This window comes from Triticum aestivum, unplaced genomic scaffold, assembly GCF_018294505.1.
Source record: "Triticum aestivum cultivar Chinese Spring unplaced genomic scaffold, IWGSC CS RefSeq v2.1 scaffold133450, whole genome shotgun sequence".
Classification (NCBI taxonomy): domain Eukaryota; kingdom Viridiplantae; phylum Streptophyta; class Magnoliopsida; order Poales; family Poaceae; genus Triticum; species Triticum aestivum.
This window is the reverse complement of record NW_025228201.1, coordinates 34,506-47,016: the sequence shown is the minus strand read 5'-3', so window position 1 is coordinate 47,016 and position 12,511 is coordinate 34,506. Positions and strand designations below refer to the sequence as shown.

Sequence of the window (12,511 nt, the reverse complement as noted above, 5' to 3'; positions counted from 1 at the left end):
TTCTATGGTATTTTTTTCAATTATGTACAAACAGTTACAAGGTTGGAAAAGGAAAAGGTCTATAAAACTTCAGTTTTTGCTAACATTAGGAGATTAAAGGTCCCTTGTGATGTATTTATGTAAATTGTGTTAAAGGGGGACTAAAATGCAAAGCTTCTGACTTGAAGATCCAACTATTCTGGCTATGAACAAGAATAAATTTTAGAGAGATTCCATGAAAGGATTATAAGTTGTTGTTGATCCAAGTGTTGAAGGGATCTACTTTCCTTTGCTTTGATATGTATGCCGGACAGCCTCTTTACAGGTAGAGATACCCTGTTCAAGGACAGGGGGGCGGGGGTGTGAACTTTGTGAAATCCTGTCCTATTGATGACTTTGCAAACTTATCAGGAGGTGGTGTTAGGAAATCTAAACAGTTTAAACTATATAGGAAGACATTTATAGGTTAGAAACAATCTGTTCTACTTCTGCAACAGGAACTGTTATTTTTGAAGCAAACAGGCTAATGATTTGTTAGAAATTATATTGTTTCTTCTTTTGGATATCCGATTCTGATATGTCAGAAACACAACATATCAAAAGTTAGCAATGACCAAACTGGCATGTAACAGAGACACTATAAAAGATAGCCAACATCCAGTTAGGCCAACATAACAGTGAACAAAACTACTGTCAATCAGCTCAGTTCTAGTGCTGTTGGATTTTTCTCGATTGTATTCTTGCAGTTTTGAAAATTCAGTTCATTCGGTTACTGAAAATTCAGTTAATTCAGTTAGGCACACAAATTTCAGAACTTTTGTGTGCCCTAGTACTTGGTGTTTGTAGAAAACCAGGAGTGTCAATGGGACTAGAATTCACTTGTTCTTATCTGGGTTTGTAAAACTTGTTCATTTACTGAACTACTAATGCCTTATGATGCTCTGAATTACTTGTGATGCCTCTGAATTACTTGTGATCACATTGAGAAAGACTTGTAAAGATGATGATCATCTTTAACAGAAAACAATTTGTGATGATTTTGCTAGTTTGCTGGGTTTTGTCTCCGACCATCGTGTCGTGATGATTTTGCAGGTACCCCGAGAGGCCCTTGAGTTTGCCGGAATGTCGATTAACTTCCGTTCCGGCAAATTCGGGTACTCCATATGTCCTATTTTCAGCAAAGGTCATGCTGAAATTTTCCGTGAATTTTAGCATGACTTTGCTAAAAATAGGACATATGGGGTACTTGTGACTAATGCATGGGCCGGGGTATCTTAGTAGTTAATTAAGTAGGATCAAGTGCCCCGGCGTACTTGTGACTAATGCATGGCTTTTAGGGTGCCTCGGTGTCGATAAAAACCAAAATGATGAAAAGTTAGGCTTTTAGGGTGCCTTGGCGTCGAAAAACCCTCAATGATAAAAGCTTAGATTTTAGGATGCCTCGGTGTCGACAAACCCTAAATGATGAGACCATGATCTTGTTCCTTGACAATAACCAACTTTTTGACCAAACTTTGTTTCTATTTAGAGAGAAACATGGCCCACAACGATGAGGCCGGGGGTTCGGGCGGCAAGGCATTCTGGGAGCTGTCCCAGGAGATGGAGGAACAACCTCACTTGTATGAGGCCGCCGCCTTCCCCACCGATCCTGAGACCACGGATGGTGCCGCCGAGGATGACCACACTGATGCCACCACTGATGGTGCCGCCGAGGATGCCACCACTGATGATGGCGGCGCACGCACAGATGGCAGCCAACCGAAGAGGCAACGGAAGGACCGGCGCCCGATCATGCTCCGCACCCTCAAGGAGGAAGTTACTGAAGTGGACTCCAACGGGAATCCAACGGCGCCCGAACGAATAGTCAAGGGGTACTCGCTTCAGCTCGGGTGCATTGTCCGGAGCACCGTCTCGATCAACACCGAGAACCTGAGGCATCCTGACCGAGGGAATTTGCACAACCTCCTCTTCACGAAGCTGCACGAATGATACAAGTTCCCCGCTGAATTTGAAAACACAAGCCTCAAAGGTAATAAAGTGAACAATGCTGCCCTCACGAAGATGAGCAAGGCCCTGTCTACTTGGAAAAGCAATGTGAAGAGAATGATCGAGAAAGGTGAGAGTTATCAGAAGATGAAGGAGAAAAATCCTTCGATCACCGAAGATGACTACAACGACTTCAAGATCAATTGCTCGAGCACCGCAAGCTCCCAATCAAGTGAGTGGGGGAAACAAATGCGAGAGCTGAACATAGGGGAACACACACTCGGTCCCGGCGGTTACAGAGTGGCGGAGCCTATATGGGACAAGGAGGACGCGGACCGTGCCGAGCAAGGCCTACCGCCCCGCTTCGAGAAATACAGCGGTAACAAGGAGACTAGGAACTATGTCAGGGCCCGGTACAAGGAGGACCCGATAACAAAGGAGCTTACCACGGATCCGAAGACCAGGGCGCTTGAGCTTGTTCTGGTAAGGAATACACCCCCGCGTAATTAGCTCCATATGGTTGCATTCTAATTAATGAAGCCAAATTTCTAAATGGTTCACATTCCTTCCACAGGCGACTGAAAGCAGTAGCGCGGAGTCGACTAAGAGCAACCCTTGGGACACCACTCTAAATAGGGGGTTGAATGTAATGAAGAACAAGGATAAGCTCAGTAAGCCGACGTCAGCTGGTCGTGTGGCCGGCAAAGGCTTGTCGACAAAATGGGGGTCATACTATACCGCTGGTGTGCGGAAGGAGAAAAAGACCAGCTCGGAAAGCCAGGCGCGAGAGGTTCAAGAACTCAAGGCACAGGTGGCGCGGATTCCGGAGATTGTCCAAGAGCAAGTGGAACAACGACTCGGAGCGACGATCACCGCCCTTGTGCCTACCTTGATCTCGGGGTTGAGTGCGTGGATTGCGGGCGGCCAACAGGGGCCGCCCCCGATTCCTAGCTTCACGGCCAGCAACTCGCATAATGCGATGGCGGGGCCATTGGTGCCTCCGGCGGAGGCGGCATTGGTGTCTCCGACGCCGGCACGGGAGCTTAATGCACCCGGGTGTACGCCGGCCGGCACCTCTTCAGCAAGCGGCCCCTCCGTCAACTGCACGCCCGCCGTTGGCGGTGCCTCGACATTAGCCGAGCTCGACACCATCATCACGGTAACTAATTAAGCCTCTCTCGGCCGAGGACTTCATCTCCTTGCCTTTGACTGGGCATCCCTGACGCCCTACATGTTTTCGCAGGGCGCCGCCGACGTTCCGTGCACTCTCCTCCACTTCGTGAACAACGAGTTGGTCGATGTCGCCAAGGGCAAAATCGTTCAACCGGGCAACCCCTTGTTCCACGGTACCCAGATGCCACCCAACTTGTTTAGGGTTCAACTGGTTCGGGTGCTGCCAGGCTGCGACGACTTGTTACCTCCGATTCGACCCGTCGGGGCCGACGATGATGACGTGATGACCCTCAGCGCCTGCCTGAGCTGGCCCCTGCTTTGGCCGAAGAGCCAGATTCGTTTGGGGGCGGGGGACACCACCCCAAAGACAACACCGCCAGTCGTGCCGGCGCCAAGTCGGCTCCATGGCAAGACCGCCGTAACGGTGCCGGACATCCCTATGCCACTGGATCCAAACATGCATATGGCACAGGATCAGAACGACGACGACGACGACGATGATACATTTGGCAACGTCGATCAGTACTTTGCCGAGCATGGGTACGATGGCGACTTCATGGGGCCTCCTTCTCAAGAACCAAACCCAACAAAAGACGTGTGCGATCTAGCTCGTACCGCGGAGAAGCCAAGTTGCAACAGGCGCCATCTGGCGTTCAGCTCTCAGGAGACGCCTCCAGCTGCCGACTTCACCGAGCCTCAGATAGGCGAGGTGCGAAATATTATCAGCCCCAACACACTCAAGAAGGCGGTCTGTGAGCAGAACTCGGTCCCATTACAGGAGAAGAAGAAGGCACGCAAAAGAAAGACTAAGAAGGGTGCGAGCCAGCCGGCACCGAGTACGATCCGTGCTCAGGACGGGCCACCTTCATCGCAGGATATCTCGAGGAGGGTGCATGTGGCGGGTAGGGCGATGCTACCACCAAATATGCTCAATGCTGCAACCGGTGCTATGCGGAGTCTGCACGACAGTGTTCTTTCTTTGGAGAAGCGGCGTCTCAGAGAGAAGGGTGTGGCATACCCAGTTTTCGTGGCCAAGGTGCCAGAGGGCAAGGGCTTTGTGGATGGCGACATCGGGGGTACGATCGTCCTGCGGTTTGATGACATCTTTGCTATGTTTAACCTTCATCCGCTGCACTACACCTTCGTTCGGCTATTTTCGCTGAGTATGGAGATGCGGATCATTCGCGACAAGACCCCGGACATCGTGATAGTCGACCCCTTCTACATGCGTGCCAAGATCTTGGGCAGCGCTGGGGACCGGCAAGTCGCGAGTTCTTACCTCGAAGGCGTCATTCTGGCAAACCAAGATAAGGATAACTTCCTCGTGCCTTACTTTCCCGAGTAAGTCCTCCCCTCAACCGGCCCGTAACATATGAATTCTTACTTTTCGATCGTTTTTCTTTTAACATTCCGTGTTTTCTGCAGTGACACACGTTGCACGCTCATCCTCCTAAGCCCCAAATATTCCATGGCCACGTATTTCGACCCGGACCGTCAGTCGAACGTAGACTACACAAATGTCAAGAAGGTTCTTGATGATGTTCTCCCCGGCTACGCCCAATCTGGAGGCACCTTCACCAGGCCTATTCGTAAGTACGGCAAGCACGTGTTCTCTCACAATACGACGTTCTGCTGCGTCAAGCAGCCGCCTGGCGGTCAGAAGGGTGCCTACTACGCCATCCATCACATGCGGGCGATCGTACGGGACCATCATCAACTTCTGCTACCGAGTAAACTCCAAGATTGGGCCGCGAGCGTGTCGTCAATCCAGGACGCGGACCTCCGACAAGAATTCTTTCGCATCTAGTCGGAGTTTGCGGAAATCATCCATCAAGATGTCCTTCGTACCTCGGGGCAGTTCTACCTCAGAAATCAACCGTCCAATAGTGACATCGACACAATGCTACAAATGCAGGATGACAACGCCCGTTCTTTCATGACTCCCACGATAGACGGCGGCTTCATCCACGCTCCAGTCCCTTGAGTCGAGTTGTCTAGTTCTGAAACATCGATTGGCTCATGTTGTAATTAAACTTTAATGAACTTGTAGTATGTCTCTTTGGTTTTGAGAGTCGTTCAACTTAGATGTAATCAATGCTATTAATGTCTTGCTTTTCTCTTCCGATCGTTCTGTTGCATAATTATATATTGCTTATGTATTGTCTGTGAATTGGTACTAACGTTTCGTTTGGCTAGTGCATAGTGATGCCGACGTATGTCGTGTACAAGGGTAAGGTTCCCGGAGTCTACGATGACTGGGAGGAGTGTCGGACACAGGTTCACCGATTCAGCGGTAACAGTTACAAAGGGTACACCACTAGGGCCGAGGCCGAATCTAGATACGCCCGCTATCTAGCGGGAGAGGGGAGGGAGCGTTGGAGGAACCGGATGAAGACGAGTTTCATCGTGATGATGCTCATCGTGATGACCGCAGCTCTCTTCTATGTGATGGTAGTTTAGATGATCGATATCGACTTGTAATGCGAAGACAAACTCGTTACTCGCGGTCTCGAGACTTGTAATATAATGTTCTATCTTTGTTCGGTCTTTTTAATTCGGAGACTAATATGATGAATTGTATTCGGAGACTAATATGATGAATTGTATTCAAAGACTAATCTTATATTGTATTTGATGAATCTATTGTTGATGTGTGCTGTCTATATTTTGTCAAATTATACATTTTGTAACCTGTGCAAAAAACAGAAAATAAAAAAATAAAAAAAACCTAATATTCATACTAATGGCGCATCACACGACAGTGCGCCATTAGTATGACAGTGCATACTAATGGCGCATCACTGGGTAGTGCGCCATTAGTATGCTGCGGTTACTAATGGCGCATCCAGAGGTGGTGCGCCATTAGTATGCCAAAGCACCTGGGTATACATGCCAACTGGGAGGCATACTAATGGCGCACCCTCGCATATACTAATGGCGCACCAGGTGATGCGCCATTAGTATACCAGATACTAATGGCGCACCAGCTGGTGTGCCATTAGTAAAAATTACTAATGGCGTGCTATCAATGGCGCACCAGTGATGCGCCATTAATGGCCATATTAGGTGCGCCATTAGTAGTGGTATTTCTAGTAGTGCCTCCTACCAACACTACTCGTCGGCACCTCTCCGTGCTCCATGGAATCTAACCAGCCCCTGGCGCTGATTCACCGATGAGGCACCCCACTTCCTCCACCGTATCCGCCCCCTCCGGCCTCCCCTTTCTAGACCCCTCCTCAGCTATCAAGCGTGACAAAAAAGTGAATAGGGCACCGAAACAAACCTAGATGGGCGACCCACAGACCCAAAAATGAAAAAGGGCCCAACAATAAAAATCCCCGTACTCACACACACGGGAAACTCGAATGATACAGCCGCTCAAGTGTTGAGATTCCTGCGGAACTGGCGGCAGGAAAAATGACCTGAAGCAAAATAAAAAAACAGAGAGGCAGAAATTAGAAAAAATGTTCAATATTCCATCCGCATAAATGGGAAGAAAAACCTCTCAGACGACATCTTCTCGCCAAACCGTAGCTAAGATGTCTCCTGTCCGAGTTTTTTTAGGACGCTGATAACGCCCACCCGTGTGGCATACTAAACAACTACCCACATACCGTGTGTGGCGTAAGCAGGAGGCAGCCCACACGGGTCATGTGTGGGCGAATATTAGAACTGCCCACACGTGTGGACGTAGCTACTCTGTGCCACACGCCCAACAAGTACTACTCATCCCATCCTGTGCGTATAGCACAAAGCAAAAATTGCCACACATCCCGGCACAGCTACGTTAGTTACCTGTGGGATGCCGCTTTAGTTGCCATCCGGGATGGCAAATGTAGTTGTAAAAGCATGGCAACTCTCTTTGTTTTGGATAAATATAGTTGCCATGTCAAATTTATCGTAGTTGCCGCGTGCAATCAAACCATAGTTGCCCTGCGTGATTAACTATTTGCCACATGTGGTAAAAAAAGTAGTTGCCACGTGTGGCCCAACTATAGTTGCCATGTATGGTTACACATAGTTGCCATGTGTGTGTTTACTTGGTTGCCACGTACGCGCAACTGCAGTTGCCATCTACCAACAAATCCTAGTTGTTATATGTGTTTACCTAGTTGCCGCATACGTGCAACTGCAGTTGTCATCTATCACCGTACGAGCGTTCTGTGGGCGAAGAGCAGTTCACCCACAAGCGCGTGGGCTGGTTGGTGCCTGTGTGGGCGGGAACTGGTTCGCCCACATGGCGCAACTGGTAACTGCGCGCAGCGGGTCGGGTGGGCGAGTGCTCTAACGCCCACACAACACACTATGCCTACGTGGCACTCAGATTCCATTAGGATCCATGCAAAACAGAATCAAGATGGATCAAGATGTGTGTGCGATGTGCAAATATGCCACACGTGTGGACGTTATCATTTGGAATTTTAGGCAATACACACTTTATTAATTGCTCAAGCCAAGGTTTACATGAACTACAGCGGGATCATAAGGGTTTTCCTAACATTCATGACGACCAACATCTAAACCAACAGTGTGTTTTGCAAGGGTATGGGCTTCAAAGTTAAAATTGTGCGCTTATAAACTGAAGAACATTTATGGAACTGAATCCTTCGGTCCCTGAATTCTCTGTTAATTGCACCATAGACTCCAATTTCTCCTTGTTGTATGTCATTTTTCACCACCGTTTGAGAAGCAGGAGCAACTACAATTTTTGAAAGAAAAAGATCCTCCGCCAAAGTTAGGCCCTCTCGGCAGGCTAGCGCTTCCAGAATTGCTAGCTGCTTCGCTAATTCCCCTCACAACGACGGCCGATGCACCAATGTAGACGTCTTGATCTATCTGCATATGGTAGCAGCCGCGCCCTTCTGTCCAAGTGGTACTGGTTGTTTGGTCTTTACCTGTTTGGGCCAGATATACCCGTGTGTGTACTTGAGCTGGACCAGGCCATAGCTCTCGTACCCACTCACAATTTCTTTCTAGTTTGATTGAATCACTTAGATATGCAATAACTAAAGCACATGTAGATGTGCCCTAGATAAAACTTTTCCAAATTAGTCCGCTCTCAAGCGTGGACCAGTGGCTAGCATTCTCTTTTTGACGTGGATGCCATGAGTTGTCCATCACAAAATCCATTTGCACATTAGCCTGAATTTCAGTCCACATATCTGAAAATCGACTGAAACTAATGATGGTCACAAAAAACTACAGAATGCATGGCAAAACCATTGTCATCGTCATACCCAATCATCCATCAACTCGAACGGCTTCAGTAATTCCATTGGCTCAAGGGGAGCGCAGTTTTTTGTAGCTCATCCTTCGTGGTACCTGCTATCGTAGCCATCCATTCTGTGCTCAGTTCCATGTGGATGTGTGCATCGATGGAAAATTAGCAACTGGCGCCAGCTCTCAAATCTTAATCTCCTGCCGCTAGGACTAGTAGGGACTGTATCTGATGTGACGTTCTTTTTGTCCATCTCCCGTCAGACTGAGACGTAGTGCAGACCCCTCTCTCTTTTTGCATGCAGCGCATCTTTCTCTCGTGAACTTTACATGCAACTCTCTTTCTTTTTTTCTTCTGTCTTTCGATAAAGTGTGCTCTCTAAGAGCATATCCAGCCGTTGGCCCCCCAGAGGGCTCGAAAAATCACCACCTGGGGGCGACCCAGCGAAAAAATCGGCTTGGGGCCGTTCGGGTTCCCAGCCGCCGGCCCCAGGGTCGCCCCAAAAGACGTTCAACTACATCAACCGCGTTAAATAACGCTTCCGCTTTCGGTCTACGAGGGTATGTGGACACACTCTCCTCTCTTGCTGCTATGCATCACCTAGATAGATCTTGCGTGATGGTAGGATTTTTTTTGAAATTACCACGTTCCCCAACACCGGGGTGTTGGCCTCGAAGAGCAAGTACGCCTCCCACTCGTGAAGCGAGCGGCGGCCGAAGCAGTTGGCCGCCGCCCCATCGCCGGGGAGCCGTTCAGTCATCATTGCGGGTGGGCACGGGGAGAGAGGCAGAGTTCGGCGGCCGCGCGCGGGGGGAGAGGCAGAGTTCGGCGGCGGGTATGGGCGGGTGTGGCCAGAGGCGAGGGAGAGGCGTTGTTTTTATAGCTGGGCGCCGTGTGTACGCATGGCGGGAGGGGGGGGGGCATCGCCGTGCCGCCCGTGAGGAATCAATGGAAGGCTGACCGGCGGCAGCCTTGGCATTGATTCCCCGCGGGAAACCGAGACGTTGTGAGGACTACAAGGCGAGTGTCGCTTACTCGGTGGGGCCGCAGTGCGTTCGCGCCAAAATCGCTCGTCCCGGTGCCTCTGGGCGCCCCCCAGCGCGCCGGATTTGGTCTGGGTACGCCGGCGCCAATTTCGGCCCAAATCGGCGAAAAACAGGATCCAGGGGCGTGACTGGGCCGATATTTGGGCGCCGGCGCGAAAAAATAGTCTGGGAGGGCCTGTTGGCGGCGTGGCTGGAGATGCTCTAAAGATGTCAAATAAAAATTCTAAAAGTCACTTCCTCGAATAAGAAATCACTATTACTCAATGCACATGGGACGAATGGGTGGAGATAAAACATTCTCCATGCAAACCCCTGTCTTTCTCCCGGTTGGACAAAGATTGCTTCATGTACCCATTCTCTTCTCTCTCCTATCACATTTCGGCCTGCATGTGTTGCATGTTCATCGGTAAAAGTTCACGAGAGTAAACAGTGTTATGTACAGTGCAAAGCTGCTGCATGAGAGCAACTGTTGCATGTGAGCCTGTGAATTCTTGACCAGCTTTGAACACCCACTGAGACTGAGCCACGAGGAGACTAGCATACAGGCCTACCTTGCTTTTGATTATTGTTTGGCTGCAACGGATGGGACAATGCCTGCAAATGACACTGCATCAAACAAGTGCATGCTTGTGACGGTGCTTTCCTGCACAAATCGCGACACAAAACGAATGGTGTAGATAAGAGGGGCCGTGGAGGCCGAGCTAGGAAGGAACTTTGCGTTGGCTCAAATGGACTTGATTACATTACTTGATTCACAGTAATTTCTTATACACAAGTTCCTCACAAATGTTATTCTGAACTCTCGACTATGCAGTGCAGATACTAAAACGTGGTAGCGAATGGCAGAAGACCACCAAAGAATACCCACGCGGCTACGCAAGCAACTGATGATAAATAGTAACGTCGATCACTCACTGACACTCATCATGTAACCGGTGATGAGATTTTGGTGCTTAGCCGGACAGTGGCAGACCAGACTCAGTGGTGGCCGTGGTATCCACCGCCGCCGCCGCCGCCATAGGTGGGCGTGGGAGGGACGGGGTGGTAGTCCGGCTGGGGCTGCGGCTTGGGCTCGGGTTTGGGCACGGGGCCGTAGTCCGGGTGGGGCTGGGGCTTGGGCTCCGGCTTGGGCAGCACGGGCTTCTTGTGGTGGAAGTGCTCGATGATGTGCTTCTTGATCAGCCCGCACAGGGTCATGGACGCGCACTCAGGCGACGCCGCGGACAGCGTGGCAGTGTTGGCGCCGGCCATGACGCCGAAGGTGGTGCCCTCGGACACCGGCACGATCTTGGATGGCTCCTGGCCGGAGCACGGCGCGTTGGAGGCAGCGCTGTGGAGCTGCGCGACGCAGTCGGCGCCATGGAGGTCGGCGGCCAGGGGCACGCTGAAGGCGCCGGTGCGGTCCAGGGCACCCACTGCCTTGCTCTCGTAGTCGCGGTGGACGTTCTTGCACTTGATCGCCACCTGAAGATCTGTTGTGCATTCATGGCAGAACAATAGTGAGCAGAGCACCATCATGCATTCATGCATTTACACTGTAGCTAGCTAGCGCTTACCCTTGAAGGCTTCCTCGGCCTTCAAGTTCTTCCTGGTGCAGTCGGCGCACTTGACCTGGCCGACCACGACGGACGCTGCCTCGGCATTGGCGACGGCGATCGCCAGCAGGACGCCGAGGACGAGCGCTCTCGAAACTGCCATGTCTGAGTTAATGGATGGATGATGGGTCGGCTGAGTGGCAGTGTGGTTTATATAGGCCTCCGCATTGAGATCGACACAGCTCGATGGATGATCTGGCTGCATGCTGTCCAAGGGTGGCCGGCAGCCCGGCACAATGATGCCTGACAACGAGAGACCGGCTAATTCGCCGAAATTTCAGATGGCGAATTGAAAACTCGATTGATTCTGCACGCATCGATCATCGATTTGTTCCACCTCGTCATTATTCAGTTGGTGATCGAGATCAAAATTGCTAAACTGGTCGGTGATCGACTTTTGGCCGGTGGTCGATCACGTCGTTCTCCTTCATATAGGTTTTGCAAGCCGCACATGGCCATGCATGGATGCATGCAGTGTAAGTACGTACGTACCCTTTATCATGCATCTAGAGCCTACATAAAAGTAGTCAGAGCGTACGTACTGTTAACTAATTATCTGATGATCCCTTTCTGCGTGCGGTGCACCTCCCGTGCATTTATATGGCAAAAGCAACAAGAATTGGAGCTAGCGCCGTGGATTGGCTGCTTAGAAGCTTAATTTGAAAGCAATCTTACAACCAATCAGAGCTAGAAGCATTTGAGCACTAGAGCTAGGTGGCATGATAACATCAAAACTTCTCAATCTTTCAATATAATAAAACCGGTTGCAATCGTACATATTTTGTTCTGCAGTTGATAGTTGTATATCCCCGCAAAAAAGAACAAGAGTTCTATTAGTTATATGGATCAAATCACTCTCGAGGACACATGGTAGTTTCATCAAGTTACTTTCATCTTGTTTATTGAGTTAACATTCATTGCTTTGATAATTTGTTGTGCGGTGGAACCTATAGTAATGTGTTGTTCTCACTTTCATCAAGATTCATTGAGAATAATTAAGATAGCATCTAACCATAACAATAAACTTTGGGGTTCCAACAGCCCCTCGTACTAATTCATAAACTTAGGATTTGGTAATTCGGTCACTCCAACAATCTACCATAGATAAACTAATCAAAAAATACTCTCCTCTAGGCTTATGTTGATCAAGTGATATGCAGTCGATGTTCGCACATCACCACTACAGAATTACATCACAACCTAATATCAAAATATTGAACTATATTTAAATTCACAAGATTAATGGTAACAATGTTTCTCCCATGTCCTCAAGAATGTTGGTCCCAATGAACTATATTAATATTGAACTATATTTAAATTCACAAGATTAATATGCATTGGTCCCAATGATTATCGGAGTGTTGGTGATGACGATGGCTTCGAATTCCCTTTCCCAGGGGGATGAGTCTCTGGCAGATCAGCCGGCCAGAGGACAAAAAGTGCTCCGCCTCTCTTCCACCTCGCAGACGACTGGCTTTAAGGAGGGCAATCCTCATGGCTTGGCTCCAGCTAAT

General features: G+C 49.4%; 1 protein-coding gene across 1 annotated transcript; it reads right to left on the bottom strand.

Annotated features, from left to right (window-relative positions):
- Positions 1 to 10,121: 10,121 nt before the first annotated feature.
- Positions 10,122 to 11,116, bottom strand: LOC123173681 (proline-rich protein 4-like). The gene is made up of 2 exons (XM_044589941.1): positions 10,959 to 11,116; positions 10,122 to 10,874 (listed from the first exon to the last, which is right to left on the bottom strand). The coding sequence occupies exons 1-2, from the start codon at positions 11,098 to 11,100 to the stop codon at positions 10,381 to 10,383; spliced, it is 636 nt and encodes a 211-aa protein (XP_044445876.1). The 5' UTR covers positions 11,101 to 11,116; the 3' UTR covers positions 10,122 to 10,380.
- Positions 11,117 to 12,511: the final 1,395 nt, after the last annotated feature.

Excerpts from the sequence above, each read along its gene's own strand:
- LOC123173681 (XM_044589941.1), bottom strand. The coding sequence starts at position 11,100 with ATGGCAGTTTCGAGAGCGCTCGTCCTCGGCGTCCTGCTGGCGATCGCC. Across the intron at positions 10,875-10,958 it reads GGCCGAGGAAGCCTTCAAGG|ATCTTCAGGTGGCGATCAAG; the intron begins GTAAGCGCTAGC and ends AATGCACAACAG.